Source organism: Gobio gobio (genome assembly GCF_949357685.1).
Source record: "Gobio gobio genome assembly, chromosome: 11".
NCBI lineage: Eukaryota > Metazoa > Chordata > Actinopteri > Cypriniformes > Gobionidae > Gobio > Gobio gobio.
Genome location: NC_137104.1, coordinates 4,414,438 through 4,435,150, shown reverse-complemented (window position 1 = coordinate 4,435,150; position 20,713 = coordinate 4,414,438). Strand labels below are relative to the sequence as shown.

General features: G+C 38.8%; 1 protein-coding gene across 2 annotated transcripts in view; it reads right to left on the bottom strand.

Annotated features, from left to right (window-relative positions):
• nup153 (nucleoporin 153) overlaps window positions 1-20,713 on the bottom strand; it is a 65,224-nt gene that overhangs the window by 12,498 nt on the left and 32,013 nt on the right. For both annotated transcript variants that reach the window (XM_079829171.1, XM_079829172.1), the window contains exons 7-18: window positions 19,195-19,239; window positions 19,053-19,106; window positions 17,402-17,542; window positions 13,401-13,453; window positions 11,167-11,287; window positions 10,950-11,090; window positions 6,319-6,417; window positions 6,159-6,240; window positions 5,978-6,076; window positions 5,335-5,898; window positions 1,915-2,112; window positions 923-1,810 (exon numbers count right to left, since the gene is read on the bottom strand). In XM_079829171.1, coding sequence (XP_079685297.1) covers window positions 923-1,810; window positions 1,915-2,112; window positions 5,335-5,898; window positions 5,978-6,076; window positions 6,159-6,240; window positions 6,319-6,417; window positions 10,950-11,090; window positions 11,167-11,287; window positions 13,401-13,453; window positions 17,402-17,542; window positions 19,053-19,106; window positions 19,195-19,239 — 2,485 coding nt within the window. The remainder of the gene's footprint in view (window positions 1-922; window positions 1,811-1,914; window positions 2,113-5,334; window positions 5,899-5,977; window positions 6,077-6,158; window positions 6,241-6,318; window positions 6,418-10,949; window positions 11,091-11,166; window positions 11,288-13,400; window positions 13,454-17,401; window positions 17,543-19,052; window positions 19,107-19,194; window positions 19,240-20,713) is intronic.

Sequence of the window (20,713 nt, the reverse complement as noted above, 5' to 3'; positions counted from 1 at the left end):
GAAGACTTGTACATTGTATAATAAAAAATACATTTTACAGTTCACACATCCATTTTTAGTCACAAATGCGAGTGAAATGGTCGTCCTGCAATGTTTTTGGGGGGGTTAAATTAACACTTGTTAGTCTAAGATAGGCCTGTCGTGATTGGTCGATACAATCAACTGCGTCGACGCTGTTAATTAGTGGACGTCAATATTTTTAGTCGACTGGGTAAGTTGGAACGACTTGAAATTGTATTAGTACCGGTACTTTGACAGCAGTCTAATAAGAGCAGTATTTCTAAATTTGCTTATTATTTATTATTTTCTTTTCTTTCCGTATACATACTTTGCAAAATTGTATATGTTCGCTTTGTATCTTTCTAGTGAGTTTTTCTCACTATAGTCCGATTTATCTTGCTCACTGAATAGTAAGTTGTATCATATTCAATTACTTTTACTGTATTTTTGCTATGGTATCGATTCAGTAACTTATCGGTATTGCGGTATTTTAGTCTGGTATCGTATCGAAGTCATAATTTCGGTATCGTGACAACACGATTCTATATAAAAACTATTTGCTGATATTCTCTTTTTTTGTTATGTTGGCCTTTTCACATTTTTACTCTTTTAGTTTTACATTTTCTCAAGGGCTTGTTTACATTTATACGTTTTTATAGTACACCACTGAAGGCCAACGTTGCAAGTTAAATTAAATGTTTTTAAGTAAAATTTTAGAAAATTGTGATAAATTAGTCGATATAAACATGGTCGTTAGTGGCAGCCTAGAGCGTATTTTCTGCAATAATCCAAAAGCCAATGGAACAATCCTTTTGGGTTTTTGTCGGGAAAACCAGGGTGATGCAAATTCACAGGTTGGCCTACAAAAACACGTTCTCACTGCAGCGCTCCAAAGTTTTAGACACCATACGGTTTCACTCACCTGTCATACTCTGCCCAAACCCGAACGACGGCTTTGGGGGTTCTGTTGACTCAGCAGGTTTCCCAAATGTAAGCGTGGGCTTGGGGAAGTCTTTCGGAGGATCCGGCTCGCTGAAAGAGAAGCCCAAGTTTGCCGCTGGTTTCTCAACTTCCTTGGAAGCACCGAATAAGAACGCACTTGAGGGTGCAGAGGTGTCCTTTTTCTCTTCTGGTTTTCCAAAGGTGAAGGCAGGCGTCACCAGCGTTTGCTCTTTCGCTGCTGGTTCCCCAAACTTCGAGGCAGAAGATTCAGCTGCTAAAGACTTGCCAAAAACAGGGATGGCGTTCGCGGTTGTCGTCGTTGTCGTGGTGGCTAAAGCGGTTTCTGAGGAAGCAGGAGCATCCTCTTTCTCAGCCTTGGACTGGGGCGCAGAGAAACTAAAGGATGAATTTGAGCTCTCTTTCTCACTGGGTTTAGCTCCAAATAAAAATGAAGAGTTTTCAGGGCCAGAAGCTTGAGAGCCGAAAGCGATTCCACCACTACCAACACCAAATTTAAATCCCGTACTAGAATCCTGAGATTTTGTCTTTCTTTCGACCGTGTCATCCATGGATCCACCAAACGCAAAGGCCTTTGTTGAACTCTCTTTTGTTGATTCTGACAAGGCACTACCAAGTTTAACCCCACCAGAAACTGCATCCGAGCCTCCGAATTTAAAGCCCTCTGATTTTGAAGTCGAGTCAGAAGTCCCGAATCCAAATTTAATTCCTCCCGCTGTGGAAGAATCTGAGAAAGAGCCTCCGAACTTTAGTCCAGCAGAGGTTGAGTCCGTAGAGCCGGTACCAAACTTAAACCCAGATGAATTTGAGTCTGTACTGTTGGACTGAACACCAAAAGATGAAGTAAAACCTGAAAAACAGCAAGAATTCTGGTTATCAGCCTGCTTCTACAAAACCATAAGCAGCTGCTTCACAAAGTCTGACTTCTGGAAATATGATTGCAAGGCACTTTACCTTTGGACTCTATTTTAGCTCCGGGTTTTGCTGACTGGCAGGCCACACACTGCTGGTCCCCTGCCTTATTCTGAACACAGCACACCTCACACTCCCAGCTCCCCTCAGGTTTCTTGAACTTGTCCCCGAAACCTAACAAAGGCGCAGCAGAGCTTCCAGGTGCAGAGGCTGGAGTCGAGACCGCTGCGGCTACAGCTCCTAGAAACATAAACCAAGAAGAGTAAGACATCAGGGATGCAAATATCAGTTTGATTAGGCGGATATTGGAGGCAAGGATGGTGTTAAACATAGGCCCCCCGTCCCAAATGGCACCCTAAACCCTCACGGTATTCCTCTGAGTCCACACTTTCATGCCATAATGCCGCTTTGACTGCCGAGTAGAAGTAGGGATGCACCGGTTTTCTTTGTATTATTCTGTCTATTTATCCGGAAGTGCGCCCGCGTGCACATACACCTATATTGCAATCATTCGCGAACATGTCACTTGTGTGTTACAAATTGGAAACTGGAGAACTGAGGGAAGAGACAAGATACGCTGAAGGGAAGGAAGGGCCGCTTTCCTGCGCGAGCTGAAGTTGCGCGAGCTGAAGGTGCGCGAGCTGAAGTTGCGCGAGCTGAAGGTGCGCGAGCTGAAGGTGCGCGAGCTGAAGGTGCGCGAGCTGAAGTTGCGCGAGCTGAAGTTGCGCGAGCTGACCTCTCCGCGCCTGCACAAGCAGATAGTGAGCGTTTGTTCTGCTCCTCTTCTCACGTGTTGGATCGGATGAGAACGAAACAGACTAACTTGTGAAAAAGCCGAAATACTTCTTTTTGTAGCCTAAAGAAGAACATGCATGCACTTTAGAAATGAAATACTATCAGTTCTGTAGCCTATAGGATGATCATTTTTATTTGGTAACACTTTAGAATAATGGTCATAGTTAACTACATTAGTTAACATTAACTAATAATGAACTGCACTTATAAAGCGTTTATTAATCTTTGTTAATGTTAATTTCAACATTTACTAATGCATTCAAATCTTGTTAACATTAGTTCATGCACTGTGAACTAACATGAACAGCTGTATTTATATTAACTAACGTTAACAAAGATGAACAAATACAGTAACAAATGTACTGCTCATAGTTAGTTCATGTTAGTTAATACATTAACTAATGTTAACTAATGACCATTATTCTGTGTTACCTTTTATTTTACCTTAAATGACATTGACTTAATTTGATTTAAAAAGCACCTGCTGTAGCATCTTAGTTTTTTTCGTTGCACTAAACATTATTTGATTTAATATTTTGGAACAATTATATACTTTGGTTTTATTTAATTTCACTGGTAAAGACTTTTTTTCTTTACACTGAATTTAAAAACAAATGCTGATTTAAGTAACATCTTTGTTTGGATTGCAGAATATGCAGTTGTTGCCTTTAATTTCACCTTTCAGCCTTTTAATTTCCAATTAAATTTCCTGTTAATTTCAGATTGCGGACTTGTTTTCATTAGCCAAAAGCCAATTTAGCCTGTTAAATACCAAATAAACATCTTGTTCATGTATACTTTAATTATTTTATTGTGTAAAACAAAACAAAAAACGGAAATCGGTATCGGCCAGTTTTCTTGAAAAAAAAAAAACGGAATCGGCCATGTAAAATCATGATCGGTGCATCACTAGGTAGAAGTCCTCTGCGTAGCTCTTCAGACGCGAATTTGCGTCATGGGCGGGGCTTCTGCCAGCGGCTCGTCTCGTTGAGAAATGGCTGACATGGGCTGTGTTTACACGTCTTTTTTTGTTAAATTCTACTGTTAATGTGTGACAAAACGTAGTTAAGACTTTTTCAGGCGATAATGTAGTTGTTTAAAGCTCAAATCTGTGGTTTATTTATAAAGAGAGCGCCTATTTGAACATTTTATCTGGCGTTTTGGGAGTTGTGAGCTCCAGTGGATCAGCGGCGCTGATCGCTCGTTAATCCCGGCGAGGGCAGCCTTTCCTCGGCTAGTCCTTCTATGTCTCGAGCTATAATTCATCTTGTGTAGATGTAACGGGCGATCTTTGGTCTCATGGATCTATAATTTGTTCCCTGGCAAATCGTTTAGGCTGAGGGCAAAGCGAAGTTTCATTACTTTTTTATTTTTAGGCTATAAGTGTGTTACAGTTGTAGCCGACTAGCACTGACTTTGAATGTTTGACTGAATTGTTTGCTTTATTTCATGTGTAGCTGCGTATACCTTTTACTTATACTTTTGTATTATTGATCATACATAAACTTGCATTTAACAAAAAGAGACTGTGATAACATTAAATGACATGAAACAACCCAGTGATAATCATATTGTCTGAACCATATATTAATATACAGATTTTCTCCTCATTGTTGTCACTACTAGAGCAAGCTCCTGATTGGTTAATGCGGCACGAATATCCGCCATTCAGCTTTTTCAACTTGAGCGATTCGCGCAAATCACACGTTCAAACCGCTCAATTTGCGTCATTCGCGCGAATCGCACCGCAGAATGTCTATTCGCGTTTTTGCATTGACTAAACATGTAAATCATTTGTCCGGTGTGAACGCACCATTAAAGGGTTGTCCATCTTTTTTTGGTGGGTATTAAATGGGTCCTATAATGCCCTTTTTAGAAGATTTAAAATAAGTATCTGATGTCCCCAGAGTGTGTATGTGAAGTTATAGCTCAAAATACATGTTAAAATTATCACTTTGAGGGTGAGCAAAAACTTGTCTTTTTTGTGCGTGTCCCTTTAAATGCAAATGAGCTGCTGCTCCCGCCCTCTTTTCTCCAAGAACTCATGATAGCAGTTCTGATGACCACACGCACACAGAAAATGTCAGAAACTGTTCAGCCTTTTATGATCAAGCCGGAGTCAGACAATGATGGAGAGACTCAAGAAAAAGAGACAACATGTAGAACGAGACAGGACGTTTCTAAAGGTCACGATTTTACGATCTTCAGTCATCGATTAGCATATTCTGTCATGATAATCTATAAACCGCTGGTGTGGGGTAAGATGAGCCAGATAATATCTGCTGATGAAGAGAGAACAGGGATAGTTTAGTTTAATTACGGTTATAACTGATGATGTCTTGCTTTAGCGTTTGTGTTCGTACTGTATCAATAAATGTGAAAGACGGACGACAGCTTGAGCAGCTTGATTACAGCAACTCTTCCTCTTCTCATCATGTTCCCGGGGGCGGGGTTTATGTAAATGTTAGGGTTAGTGATGTCACCAACCCGTGAAGAAGCTTGTTGTAGTCCCTACCAACCGTTGGTTGTAGTCCTTAAAAAGCTTTGAACTTTAAGCGTTGTAACTTTGCAGATGTTTATGCTCAAACAGCAACACTACACACTCACTAAAGTTAAAGTCAGATATTAAAATAAACCAACTTAGTAACTGCAAAACTGAAACTTTACCTGGTTTAGAGCTCTGACAAGCTAGGCATTTGACATCCTGTGCCTTGTTCTGAACCATGCACACGTCACAATCCCAAGCCCCCTCTGGCTTCTTAAATATGTCCCCAAATCCTAACAGTCCAGTTGCTGTAGATGAAGCGGTGGTTGTTGTGGTTGTAGACAGGGAGGCCGAGAGAGTGGATGAGGTCTCAGAAAGAGCCGGTAGAGTCAGTCTGGATTTCACTCCAGTCCCAGGTTTGGCCGTCTCACAAGCTACACATTTAATTACTTCCGGTTTGTTACTGACCAGACACGTGTCACATTCCCAGCTACCAGCTGGAGGAGCAAAGAGGGAACTGATGCTTGCGGGTTTACCGTCTGATTTAGAGTCTGTGTTGGGTTGTGGTGCGAGACAAGCCACACACGTTTTGTCCGAGGACTTGTTTTGCAACATGCAAGTACCACAGCTCCATGACCCTGCAGGTGGCTTAAACTTATCACCAAATCCAGAAAGAGGAGCCGATGATGATGATGTAGCAGACTGTGAAGGTTTATCAGCAGAGTTCTGAGAGGGGGATGCAAATCCTGGAAAAGAGAAGACGGTAAATGCATGCAAAAATAGCAAAATGCCCTTAAAAACATTACATGGAAAAGCATATCATACCAGGTCCCTTAAGTAGATCCAATACACTGCCCTGTTTTAAGACCTTTGCCGGTTTGAAGGGTCCATCAAAATCGTTTTCCTCACTAGCCACTGATTTGACTGCGAAAACATGTAGAAAAGAAACATCAACATAACCTGACTTCAAAATGAAAATACATCTGCTTTGCAAAACAAGCCTTACCTGGTGCTACAGTTGGAACAATTTTCCCGTTGGAGTAAGACGGGCCCGTTTTCATAGTAGGTGCACTGAAGGTGAATCCAGCCTGCAGGGAAGAATTATCATCATTACAGATGCTCGTTTCCCATTAAATAAAGTGTAAAAAGAATAAAAGGAGACCTACCGATGGAGAGAAAGACAGAGGGCTTGCTGCTGTCGCCTTTACGATAGGTGAAGAGAATGTGAAGGGGGCAGATGGTGGGGTGGATGGTGCGGCTGGCTCCTGATTTAAAAAAGAAAAAGTGTTACAGATACAAGTCCACATTAAACGATGAAAGGGCCCTCGCATCCGGGGCCACCACCACCTGATAGACTCAAGAAAAAGGTGGGCGACATGTATTTAAGCAGGAAAATATAGGAGAAATATGGCAAAATCACTTCAATATGCAACACTTCCTGCTGCCAGCAGGTGGCACTTTGACTATAACCAAATATTGCCCTGTAGATGTCTTTAGGTCAGGACTTTTATCAAACATGTGAAGTTTAGGGCAGTTACAACAACAACTTCCTGTTTCGTAGCATAACTCGCATACACTTAGCCAAGTGTTGCATGACAATGTGTTTCTAGCATGTTTGGTACTTCATGGCATATTTAAATGCATTTCTGGTAGGGATAGGAATTTCTCATTTCGATCATCGATAGGTCTCAAAAACAAATACTCGATTAATTGGGGGCAGGGCGTCTCCGTCATGGAGATATTAAACCATTTTAAGAGTGTTACGAAAATTAATGTTGACAAATAAAAACATCACATGTCTATGAAAACATGAACATATGACTAGAAAAAATAACTGCTAGATTATGATGCATAAATGTTTTTGAAAAAGAAACATCTAAAAAGAAAATAACCATCTCAAATAACCCAATCAATAATAACGGGCATTGTAATTGAACTGAAACTGTGAATAAACAGCACCCTACATAGCTTTGCTAGCAGGTTAATAAACTCAACCAAACACACCCTATATTAGATTAATCAGTGTGTAAACTTGCATCAGCACAAAAGGACGCGAATGTGCACGTGAACTTGGCCGTGCTAGTTTTTACACATTTTGAATGCGCTCTTCCCTTAACAACAACGCCGATACACGGGCAACTAAAGCACAGAATTTACAACACTATTACAATTGTTTTCTCATTATAACGGTATGTACATGACAGATTGGCTCTGCACATCTTGCACTTAATTTTATTTTATCACTGTTTAGAATAATATAAAACAATGCATGTATGCCTCATTCGGTCCAGAAAAATACAACGTTATTAAATGTAGACGTATTTTGCGGGCAGGTAATTGCATTTATCACGGGATTTGTAGTTTTATCACCGAGTACGAGTACCAACACCCCCAGAAAGAACTACAACACCCCGAACGAACGCTCTGAGGGCGGCGCAACAAAGACTCTAGAGCTCCGCTTTCGCGATTCGATACTTTTTTGCTACAGTGTAACGTTAATAACTTTCTGCAGCCAGCATTTCTGGAAATGAACGAGGATAACACTTTTTTTTAAGACCTAACTAAATTAAATTTAAGACCTCGGGTGAAAATCTGGTCGTTTTTAAGACGTTTTAAGGCCTTAAATTTAAAAAAATTAATTTTAGACATTTTAAGACCCCGCGGGAACCCTGATGTACATGACAGATTGGCTCTGCACATCTTGCACTTAATTTTATTTTTCCTGATCAAAGGGATTACAGACATTACTGCGCGTTTTCGAAGGCATAATAAGAAACAACTTTAAATAAAACATGTCTACTGTTAAAAAACATGAGAGCGAAGTAACGTTGCTGCATTAATATAATCAATGCTTTTGAAAAAAATAGCCTATCTAAAAAGATTATCGCCAACCGTCTCAAATAACCCAGAGTACATAATGTCGGGCATTGCGTTTGAGCTGAAACTGAAGAGAAGGAACACCAGTTGGTAATGGCAATGCTTTACTAGCTGGTTATTAAAGAGCACCTATCATGGAATTTTGAAATGTACCTTTCATGTAGTGTGTAACATAGATCTAAGTGAACAAAAACATCCTGTGATAGCTTGAAATATGACAGTGCACCGTATATATAGTTATTTTCTTTCAAAAGTAAGAGTCGACTCGGAGTCATTTTTAAGAATCGTTAGAAGACCGAAGCTTTTTCTCTGACTAGATGACGTCAACTTGTCAAGTTATTTGAATACGATACGCCCACTTATTGCGCTCCAAGACGCCAGTGAAAACTAGAAAACATCATGGCGACGAGACGCTGTGTTCTGAAGTGAGACTCAAAAGCAAACTTCTTTCATCTGCCCAAGGATGAGCATTTGAAGACTAAGTGGCTTGAAGACAAACCATACATCGTCGCGATTGAGTGTTTATTATTAGTCGTCAAATGTATGTTTCGCGATCTCAGGAAGCTTTTATTATGGACTTCTATTATGGCACATGGTATCTTCTTCATCTGTCTGTATCATATATGGACTATATGTGCACAGAGCGCCCTCCGGCTGCCAGGATGAATTGAAAACAACACATAAGAGACTCAATCGCTCATGATTAGGCTATAACTGCCCATTTTGAGGAAGTATTGAATAAAAAATACTCCTCTGTTTAGAAATTTGACACAGACATATGAGAATCTATCAATATTTCTCCTCATCTGCACACTTTTGAACTAAAAGCCCTGAGGGATGTTGATTTGTCGCGAGTCTTCGTGAGGAGAATAGAGAAGTTTTTTTATGAATGAGATCAGCTGAGGCTCATATTACAATCAAACAGTACCGACGCGGTTTTCATATTCATAACTCCTGACACATATTAACAAATTACTGTCACTATAAGACTTTGATGGGCGTTCCGTTTCCGAAAATATCTGCACAGACTATACCAAACACAACTGACTGGGTCATCGGACCAATCACCGCAGATTAGCGTCACGTAAAGGCGGGGTTTTGAAAAGTGAATCACTAAAGGAATCATTTGAGAATCGCTGTCAAAACAGGTAAAAATAAATGCATATTATAAGAAAACTGAAGTCTTTTTTGTCATTGCATGCATGCAAAACTGTTGTTGGGGACTTCTAAAACAATATTTGGAACATTTTAAATGCCATGATAGGTGCTCTTTAAACAAAACCAAACTTGTCCATATGAGATTTATCAACATAAAGACAACATAAAAGTAATCTTACTACTTGCATCTGCAGAAAAGGACGCAGACATGAATTTCACCACGCTTGTGGATTTCTTTTAACAGCTGATACACGGGGAACTAAAGCACAGATAATTTACAACATTCGATCACAATCTAGTTTTCATTATAATGCTATGTATATGACAGGTTAGCGCTGTACATCTTTCCCCCTATCTGTATTTCATGATCACAGTGATTCCATGCATCACTGCAGCGCGCTTCAGTTTCGCTTTATTTCGCCGGTCTGGAAGTCGTGCTTGTCTAACGCTAACCAATCAGACTTCAGTTACCGCCCAAAATGCCGCAATAACCAATCAGAAAAATAGACAAATATATTTTTTAAAGTCAGGGCGATCATTGTTTTCATGATGGATCGTCGCTGTCACGTTCGAGTACTCGATCACTGTTGCCCATCCCTAGTTTCTGGAAGTGAATTGCAGTGTAAAACATGTAATTTCCTGTTGCCAGTAGGTGACGCTAGGCCTGTAACTGAATACTGGCATGTAGATGTCTTCAGGCCCGGACTCCAAGCAAACGTGAAGTTTGGAGCAGGTCAGACATTGTATGCCTGAGAAACATCAAACTTTGTCAGACCCCTACAGGCACGCCCATCAGCGAAACAGACCTCGCCCCAAATGGCCCACTTCATGTGCACTTTCGGTCTTGTGGACTTACAATGGCCGCTGCGTGTAAAGGTTAAGTCAAGGAGACCATAGGGTGTCCCATTTTAAGTCTCAGAAGGGTGCTCGTGAGAGGAAGACCGCAAGGGTTTAGGGTGCCATTTGGGTCAGGGCCACAATTTAACATGGCTAAGGCCTTAAGATTAGACTAATAAAACTTCCTTGTTCTGGTTAAATCACTATGAGGAGTTAATCAGAGTGTAAAACATGCCATTTCCTGTTGCCAGTAGGTGGCGCTATGCCTGTAACTGAATATTGGCATTTAGATGTTTTCAGGCCAGGACTCTAATAAAACATGTGACGTTTGGGGCAGATTGGACATTGTATGCCCGAGTTACAACAACTTCCTGTTTCATGGGGAACACATCGAACTTTGTGAGGCCGCCACGGACACTGAAAATCTTCGCAATTTGACGTCACAAAGGCCTTTAGATTAGACTGTGCAAATATGATGTTGATCTGATTAAATCTCTAGGAGGAGTTTGTTAAAGCACGTCTGGAAATGGCAAAAATTTTCAAAAAATTCAAAAGATCTCACTTCCTGTTAGTTTTAAGATTTTGCACCCAGGGACTTTTGTGTAGGTATTGGGCTGTTACATTTGTCCACCGAATTTCATACCTGTACGTGAAACGTAGCGCGAACAGCATTTAATTGAAATTTTGTAGGTGGCGCTATTGAGCCATTTTGCCACGGCTAATTCTGAAACCCATATCAGAGTTTCATGTGTTTGATCATGTTTAGGTCCTCAAAAATGCGATTCATTTTGGAGAAGAATGATAGGCCGAGCAATTCCAACAGGGTCCTCGGGCCTTAATGATTTGTCTAACATAACCGCAATGAGCACCTTAAGACTACGCCAGAGAAAGGCACAATTCTCAGGTGTCAGAGGGGACGTAATACCTTATTCGCTGGCGGCTCCTCAGAGACAGTTGTAAGTGGTGTTGTAAACGAGGTGGTAGGGGGAGGAGAGGAGAAATTAAATGTGGGTAAAGTGAAATTGGTGGGAAGAGAAGCAGGCGGCAGGTCTGGGTCCTCGGCAACCTGAAAGGAAAACAGGTGAGCATCAAACCATTCCAAAACAATGATATAACAGCATATAACTAGCAGAACATCTGACCTCATCTTCAGGCCGTTTGGATGATGGTCTAATAGCCCTTTCCCTCTTCATTTTGCCCCCTCCTGAAGCAGCACTGCTGGATGCTGGGGTGCTGGACAAGGGGTAGGACAAACTGCTTGTACTGGGGACAAAGGAATTGATGGATTGAGTCCACTAACAGCTCACCGTCTTCTCCAAAAAGAGAAGATTAAGCTACCGATTCACACTAGGCGTGTAAGCAGCGCATGTATTTTTATTAGGGCTGGGCAAATTAACGCGGGCGATAACATTTTTCAGCTTAACGCATTAAAATTATTTAACGCAAATAACGCAGCGTCCGTTTTTATATCCATTTTCGCCCAGCGTTACATGATCATCACGCTCCTATTCATGTAAATGCTTCCAAGCGCGACAAAACACAAGAGAACGTGCTGTATGTCAATGTCCTGTGTCTGTGTGTGTGTGTGTGTGTGTGAAGACACACACACACACACTCAACGCACAGACAGACTCTCGTCAGTCTCCTGCTCACATCGAGTTCTCTTTTGCTCATGAACAAACAATAACAACAACAGAGAATTTTGAGTATTCTCATATTAGGAGTCTTAAAGTAGTTAAATAACGTCTTAAATGAACTTTAAGGGTTAGTTCACCCAAAAATGAAAATTCTGTCATTAATTCCTCACCCTCATGTCGTTGGACACCCGTCAGACCTCCGTTCATCTTCAGACACAAATGAAGATATTTTAGTGTAAAGCTGATGCTGAGAAAGGCTTCAGATAGGCCTCCATTTGCATTCAGTACATTTACACTCACAAGACCCATGAAAGGCACTAAAAACGTCGTTACAAAGTCCATCTCACCACAGTGACTCTAGAATATGACGCAGATCCGGCGTTCGGACACATGACCCAGAAGAGATTTGTTTACAAGCAGAGGAAGACGCGCGTATCTAAGCTGTTGGATTCTACATTGATCGGCTTTAGGTCTCGGCGTAGTTCTCAAAATGGGGCTAAAGTGTGTATTTCATGGATTCCCGAACGCCGGATCTGCGTCATATTCTCGCGCATGCGTCGTGGAGGCACACACGGAAGGCAATAACAAGCTGGATAAAGGTGTTATTTTGATTTTTTTTTGCGCACAAAAACTATTGTCGTCGCATCGTAACATTATTGTAGAGCCACTGTGGTGAGATGGACTTTGTAACGACGTTTTTAGTGCCTTTCATGGATCTTGGGAGTGTAAATGTACTGAATGCCAATGGAGGCCTATCTGAAGCCTTTCTCAGCATCAGCTTTACACTAAAATATCTTCATTTGTGTTCCGAATATGAACGGAGGTCTGACGGGTGTCCAACGACATGAGGGTGAGTAATTAATGACAGAATTTACATTTTTGGGTGAACTAACGCTTTAAAGAGTTCTTAAAGTGACAGTAGCACTGATGATGATGCCTGTTAATGTTCATCAAAGAACAACGGGAACAGAAAATTGTAGCTTTAATGATGATTAATCTATATTTCATTTATTATTTACGCAGTTAAGAAAGGTGTTTGATAACTATTACATGTCTCGTCTAACACGGAAGGCCACAGGTAAAAAATAACATTTATTATAATGGGTTTATGTAAAGAAAAGTTGTTTTTTTAAAGCCTAATAAATGTTGAAATTGGCAGCTTTCAGTTATACTATAATGTAACGTCATTAATGTTTCATAGAGACATCAGTATCAGTGATACTGGCCTTCATTCATAAAAAGATTCCATTACAGCAAATATTTAAAATATGCGGTCTTTAAATAGTTTCTACATTAATTTGGAGAGTAACTGAAATGATTCCAATATCAAAATATTAAAAACTTGCGATTAATCGTGATTAATTACAGAATTTTTTTTAAATTAATTAATTCTTTTTTTTTTTTTATCGATTCCCCGCACTAATTTTTATATGTTAACAGGGATTGTTTCAGGGATCTATTTTTGTTGTGCCGCTTAAGTTGAATTAAAGCCCCAGCGCACTGTTCGTGTTCAATATGTCTGGGTAAACAAGAATACCAACAAATTTCATCATAAAATCATACAAGTGAAGTATTGTCTTTAAGCACTAGAGGTATAGCTTAACTTTAAGCTTACTTTTATCATATATTAAGCATGCATGCAACACACTGCCTGTGCCTCTGATTATGAACAGCTTCTGCTCTGCTTATGAGTTCAGTGTGAAACGGGCGTAAAACTACCGTAAACCATCCGCTCTTACCTGGCAGGGGGAGCCTGGGTGAGATCTGAGATTGGAGGAGATCGTCTTACCGGCTAAGATGGGAAACAAACACAACAAATGTTAGCTCTCTGGAGGAGACTCCATTGCTATAATCCACATAATTACAGTGCTTGAAGGTACTTATACAAGTGATTTTTTTTGTAATTCAGTCAAATAAAATAAATTAACATTTTCAGTGTCACATGATCCTTCAGAAATCATTCAGATCAGTGACCCGATGTATTGTTGGCTATTGCTACAAATATACTTGTACAACCTACTATTTATAATATTAATAATTTTTGTAGACAATTTAAAGAATAAATTGAAGGGAACAAGTCAATATGTCATCTAAATGTCTAGGAAGCACACGATGAGTTTTATTAGCAACACTTCAAAGTTTGAAAATACAATTTCCAACATTACTTTTACACATAAAATAGCTCAAAGTTTGAAGAAGCCAAATGACACCCATTGACAGATACTTGTTCTTGTTTTAAGCATAAATTCTCTTAATTTTGTTCAATTTCTTCATTTTGCACGTCAAGTAAACCTATCTTGTTTTAAGGTTGTTTAGATATTTGTACCGGAACACAAATCCTGAGGAAGACATTAATTTATGTATTATCATTTTTTTGAAGTACATGCATTTTAATTTAGGGCCCTATGAAATGCGTTTAATTTTCTCAAATTCTCTCCAAACTCTGTGTTTTCCCATTTTTGGGTGAGTACATGATAGAACTTTCATTATTGGGTGAACTATTCCTTTAAGTGTGCTAATTCTGATTTATTCATCCAAAAGTTGACAAATCCAATGACATTTCGCATTATACAGTAAATTCCATTTTTATGAATGGATTTGGCGATTACGTGCACGTTTTCCACATAGCGGACATCATTGGGCACTAATTTAATGCCATGATATTGAATTTAAAAACTGTTCTGATCCAATTCAAGACATTTTTAAGCACTTAAATTGTAGAAAGTCAAATTAAGACTTTAGAAGACGTTTTTAAGACCCGTGGAAACCCTGAAATACATAACTTTATTCTAATACTAGCAGTCACTTCAAAAAAATGCATATTTTTAAATTCTTTACTCTATTAAAAAGACTAATTATTTCAAACATTTTAAAGGAACACGCCGACTTTGGGGGATAAAGTGAAGAAGCTTATGTCACAGAGTTAGATAAGTCCATACATACATACTATTCTCATCTTCTTGCCTGATGTGACCGTCATAGTGACAACAGCCAATCACACGTCTGCTCTGGGGTTGCATGAACCCAATTGGCTAGCGTCTGCTCTAGGGTATTTGCATAGGGCGATCTGATTGGATGACGCCAGTGAGACTGAGAGTATAGTTCCTCGCCATAACGGTCTAGAAAAATCACAACTTTTAATTTTCCGCCGGTCTTAGTACACAATGTAACTATACTAGGGCCGTCAATCGATTAAAAATGTTAATCCAATTAATTACATACTCTGATTAATTAATCTAAATTAATCGCATACATAATTTTAGCTATGAAAGTATTTTAAACATTTCAATTCAAATGAATCAATGAATAATCAGCATTAGTGACATTAAAGTTCAAAAACTCTTATTATTATTTTCACTGTTCAAATATTGGCCATAACAATAAACAATATGACCTAATATGCTGAGGAAAAAAATTAAAAAGTGCTTCAGGAAGATGATTTTGTTCACTGTACATACAATCAGGGCTTGACATTAACTTTTTTGCTCACCAGCCACTGTGGCTAGTGGTTTTCCAAAGTTACTAGCCACTCAGCATTTTCACTGGCCACAATTTTCCTGCTTGGAAATTACATTTTATATGATTAAAGTTGAATTTGCCATGCTTAAATTACTAGATTTTGAGTAATGATACGCACTTTATGGCGTGTATATGACACGCTCTTGGGTAGAATAGTGGACATTGCAGGACATCGCAGACGACTATTTTTATCAGCACTTCCATCAGGACGTTTTTATATAGGCTACATAAATGTTCCAATCAATGATCCAGGCAGCGTATTCTCGTCTCCCTTCTTCATTTTACAACTCAGGGTCAAAGCCCAATACAGAATGGATTAATCTGCGTTATTTTTTTTAACGCGTTATTTTGACAGCCCTGAACTATACACATCACAACATGTAAACAGGAAAAATGTTGGCGTTATTTTGTCACTAATTGAGAAGTCGGCTAGCTGGAGCCATTTACCTCCAGTCTTTGTGCTAAGCTAGCGGTGGGTGCGTCAGAGTTATGACACGCACTGAGATGAGAATCTAATCTAACTCTGGGGGATAGAGACAGAGCGTATTTAGGCCACACCGGGGAGGAAAACAATCCAACGCTCTCCATTGACTTTGCATTGCGTGAGGCTGCGTCCTTGTCATTTCGGACTTATATAAAAAAAAAAAACTTAACAAAGTCTAAAAGCTGATATGTGACAGTGTACAGCAAACAAGCTAAAAAACACAGAAATACGTTTTTATAAGCTGTCGACCCAAAAAAACGAGTTTAAGGAGACAAAAGTGGATAAAGGCAGTAAAACGTGACGCTTCAGCTGAAGAATGTGTACATTTTGGGATCCTGACACTCAGTGTGTCTCAGTATGTCTGTGTGTGCAGTAAATGTGGTCACTGTTAAGTCAAATATCCAAATGTCAGTTTTATATATATATTATATTTCCTGTCTCTGATTACGTTCCCCTCTAGTGGGTGTACTTCTCAGTGAAATATGACGTGTCTCAATTAGACATGTGCCGGTAAACGGTAATACGACATACCGCAATAATGAACATGCACAATATTGTTATCGTGGGCACTTCAAAATACCGTGAATAATTATTTATTACGAATTATTCAGATTTTTAGAATGAATTTGAAGAATACTTTACCCATCAACCGTTTAAAATGAAAATCACGTCAAAGAGGAACGCACTGATGTAAATAGACCGTGCATCAGCCGAGCACATGGCGGAATGAGGAGACGCTGAAGTGCACATTCATTCTTTGACAGCAGAGGGCGCTGACGCAACAGCAGAAATGCAGCCGTTTCCCCAGTAATCACATAACCTAATACATAATACTTAAAGACTTAAGGCTATTCATTTTCAAACTTGCATTATATATTTTAATCTGGACTAAATGACATGCCCTAGATATTGTTTGAATATGTTCTGACTGTTGTTCAATCACACACTTTACAAGGCTCCAGTATTTAACATTAGTTCCTTCATTAACAAACTGACAATGAAAAATACTTCTAAAGCATGTATTAATCTTAGTTAAATGTACATTTCAGCATACCTATTGTTCTTTATAATTATTTTGCACTTTAATCTGTTTTAAATATTTGTTTAATTTATACATTTTTGTGTATTGCTTTATTGTATTTAAATGTTTGGTTCTTTTGTTATAAGAAAGTGATTTAACCTGTTATAGTATGACAACACTTTTTTAATATCGCTTTTTAACAACACTTTCATAATATGCAACTTGTTTCAATATCGTGATAATACCGTATACCGTGATAAAAGCTTCAGCAATTAATCGCAACATGAAAATTTGATACCGGCACATGCCTAGTCTCAATGGCCTGTATCCACTTTTGTCCTTAAACGCTAATTTTTTGGGTCAATAGCTTATAAAAACCATGGTTGTGGGTTTTGCTTAGCTTGTTTGCTGTACACTTTGTCACATATCAGCTTTTAGACATTCTGTTTTTTTGTAATAAGTCCGAAATGACAAGGACGCCGCTTCACGCAATGCAAAGTCAATGGAGGCGGTTTGATTGTTTTCCCCCCCGGTGGGCGTGGCCTTCAGATTATGACGCGTATCGCTCTGTCTCTATAGAGTAAATAAGATAGTCACAAAAAGTTGGCGTGTTCCTTTAAAGGGCAGTGTCCAAATATGCCCCTCCTGTGTGTTCTCCGATACAGTCATATAGTGAATCCTAATATATGGTGCTTTGCGTTAAATATTGAACTCACAGTCTCCCTGTTGTTTTTGTCCACCCCTCGGTTCCCTCCACCTGGGGTCAGAGATGGTCTAAAGGACATGGAGCGGTTACCAGACACCACAGCAGCTGCAGGAACCACCAGCTTCTGCACAGGAGGGACTGACGGCTCCAGCTGGGTTTCGACAGAACAACAGCACAAATGCAGCAGGCATTAAAGAGAGCGTTTGGCTGAACAATCACTCAACATTGTAAGGTCACGGACAGTGAATGCATGAAGCCCTCTGCTGTGATGCATCAAGTGCTCACTTTAACAGCAAAACACAGCCCTGGATATTTTGGACTATGGACATCCGCCACAAATGGTTATTACAGGCTTTGGGTTTCTGGTGCTGGATGAATAGGCACATTGTTTGGGATTAATAGCCAGCTGCCACAGTTGTTACCAGTCAAACACAAGCAGCAAAAGCTACGTGAAAGTAATAGTTATAATCAGGGCTCCGAACCGGTTCAAGGAACGAAAACGGAAACGAAAGAAATTGTAAGAGGAACAAAAACGAAATCAATTTGAATCGTTCTGAACAGAAACGGCCATTAACCGGTTAATAACGTTATTTTATCGTTCTCTTTAATATTTTAAGTTGGCAGTGACCAATCATGAATAGAGTAGTACAGCATGTGACATTGACGGATCAAGCGTGAGTGAAATGTCATCTATTAATCTACCGTCAGTAGAGCGCGCATTTTCATGCCTCAAGTACATTTCTTTCCCCACTGAGATCTACAATGAAAGCGCAGGTAATGGAGGACATTATTTTCGTATGTTTCGGACTTTAAGCTCAAATAGTCTGATTTAGGCTAGTTTGTGGATTTCGTTTAAGCCTATCCAAGGAACGTTAGGCTACTAGCATCTATCAAACATTCTTCCTATAGTCTTTCAGATTGCCAATACAGGACAGGTCAGTGTTTTTTCTATAGACGGTTGATACTTCGTATTAAATGGTATGTTATATTGCATTAAATGATCGAGCTTTATTAGCTGACTGAATTTGATTATGGGATGCAAGGACGTGTTGCGCAGTGTTCGCTTTGAAATTAGCAGTTGACGGTGCATTAAAAGAGCAATGGTTATCCAGTTTATTTATTCTTTATTCATGAAATTTTTTAAACAAGTCGTGTTGAAAAAAAGTTATGTACAAAGAATGTTATCACTCTTCTGAAAAGAATTAGGCATATAGAGGGCCACTTTCGATTGTCTAACGCTCCATTAAAACAGGTCAATATTTGTCCTGCTGTTTATGCTTTGTAATTAATGCATGCATTTCTGTTGTGGTTTTAAAAATGTTATGAAATAAATATTCAAGCTTAATTACCATGCGTTATATTATTATTGAGTGAAAATAAGTCTATTTATACATATTTGTTTAAAGTATAGGCTAAATTAAAATAACGTTATTAACCGGTATTTTTTTTTGATCAAACCGTTTTCGGAACAGTAATGTTTATTGAGGAACGCAAAAACGGAAACGCTATAATATCGATTCTGCTCGGAGTGAACCGATTGATTTTTTTTTCCGTTTTTAAGCCCTGGTTATAACTTGCTTGTATGCATGCTTCTACACGTCCTTTTATCCGACACTCGGCAGAATCTTGAACGGCTGTGTGTATAAATGCACAAGACTTACCCTTTTCCTTTTTGCCTGGTAATTTGAAATGTCAAGGTCCGAGTGATTCAAGGACTGAAATAAATAAAACAAGCAATGTTTAAAGACTAAACTCAATTGAAGTGAATGTGAAAGTGTTGCAAACTGCTGATTTGGTACTTACAGATGACAGAGGGGATGAAACCGTAGACGGAATTCTTTTTGCATCCTGCAAAGTTGACAAAAACATTATTTTTATGAAATGCTTACTTTTTCTGTCTCTTCAGTTATTAAGCAAATAGTGCCATGTAGATTTGATGACAGAAAAGTTGGTCGAGTACCTTTTTTTAATAAACTCTTACTTTTATAAACTTTTGTTAGAAGTGGACGATGACCAAAATTTCATATCACAATACAACAGGGCTCCAGACGAACATTTGAGAGCAGTGGCGATGCTGGCGAAAAATGTATCATAAGTAGGGGTGTAACGATACACTCGTGTCACGATACGATATAAACCGTGATTACTGAACTCACGATACGATATGCATCCCGATATTTTAAGATTTTTTTTTACTTTTTTAATTATTAAAATATCATTATTATTAGTGTATCATCATCAGGACCCACAAATATTCCCCCATTGCATTATTATACATTATATTCAACATTATATATAGTCGTTTAATGTAATAATGTCACTGAAACGCTGTAAACTTCCATTCAACTTTACTCACGCTTTCAATACAGGCAGCATCTCTCCCAGTGCTCACTATGTCCCGCCTCTCCCGCTATTAATGCACTATACATATAGAATAAACCATCTCAAATGCTTTGAATAATCATACTACTAAAACTAAATGGTGATTTAAATGATGGTTTGCGCTTTGACTTTGAAGAGTGCGTGCACTTCACATGATCACTGCAATCGATCACAGTTCTAAATCACAAGAAAGCGTGTCAAAATGACCACTCAAACTGTAAATGTTTAGCACATCCAAGAATTTGAATTCTGCGTTTACTTACTCATTTTGTTTTCGCGCGTCATGCAATCATTTGAATGTCCGTGCTTACTACAGTAGGCGTGTCGCTGTAAATCTGTTCATAAACCATTGTGTCTCTTCAAAAGACTTGGATTTGGATTAGACAATCGATTAGTTCTTTTTAGGGATGCACGATATTGGATTTTTATGCCGATTTTTTCAACTAATTTTGGTCGATGCCGATATCAATACCGATTATTTTTTCCCTTTGTTTGGAAACCACCATTTTGAGCAAAAAATTTTTTTTTTCTTCTCATTCTGGTTTCAGATGTCTGAGGTCTCCTTACTAAAAGGATACTTGTTAAAGAAATAAATGTTAATAAAGTTCTTTTTATAATAAGAGTATATTAAAAGCGCTGAAAATAACAATAATAAAGTCAGTAATTTTTAAACCCAGACAGATGCAGTTGTAATCTAAATATATTATTTTTGGATTTAATGTTTGTTCACATGAAGTGGGGGTGGCATGGGATCAGTTAATGCTGTATTTAGCTTCAGATAAAAAAAAAAAATTACAATTATTTTAGAGCTCCTTGGATTATTTTTCATCATCAATTTCATAAAATTTTATTACAGATTAATAAACTGTATGTAAAAGTATTTAATTTACAAGTGTCATGCTTGTGCTTTGACTTCATTACTGCTTTATTTATTCAGAAA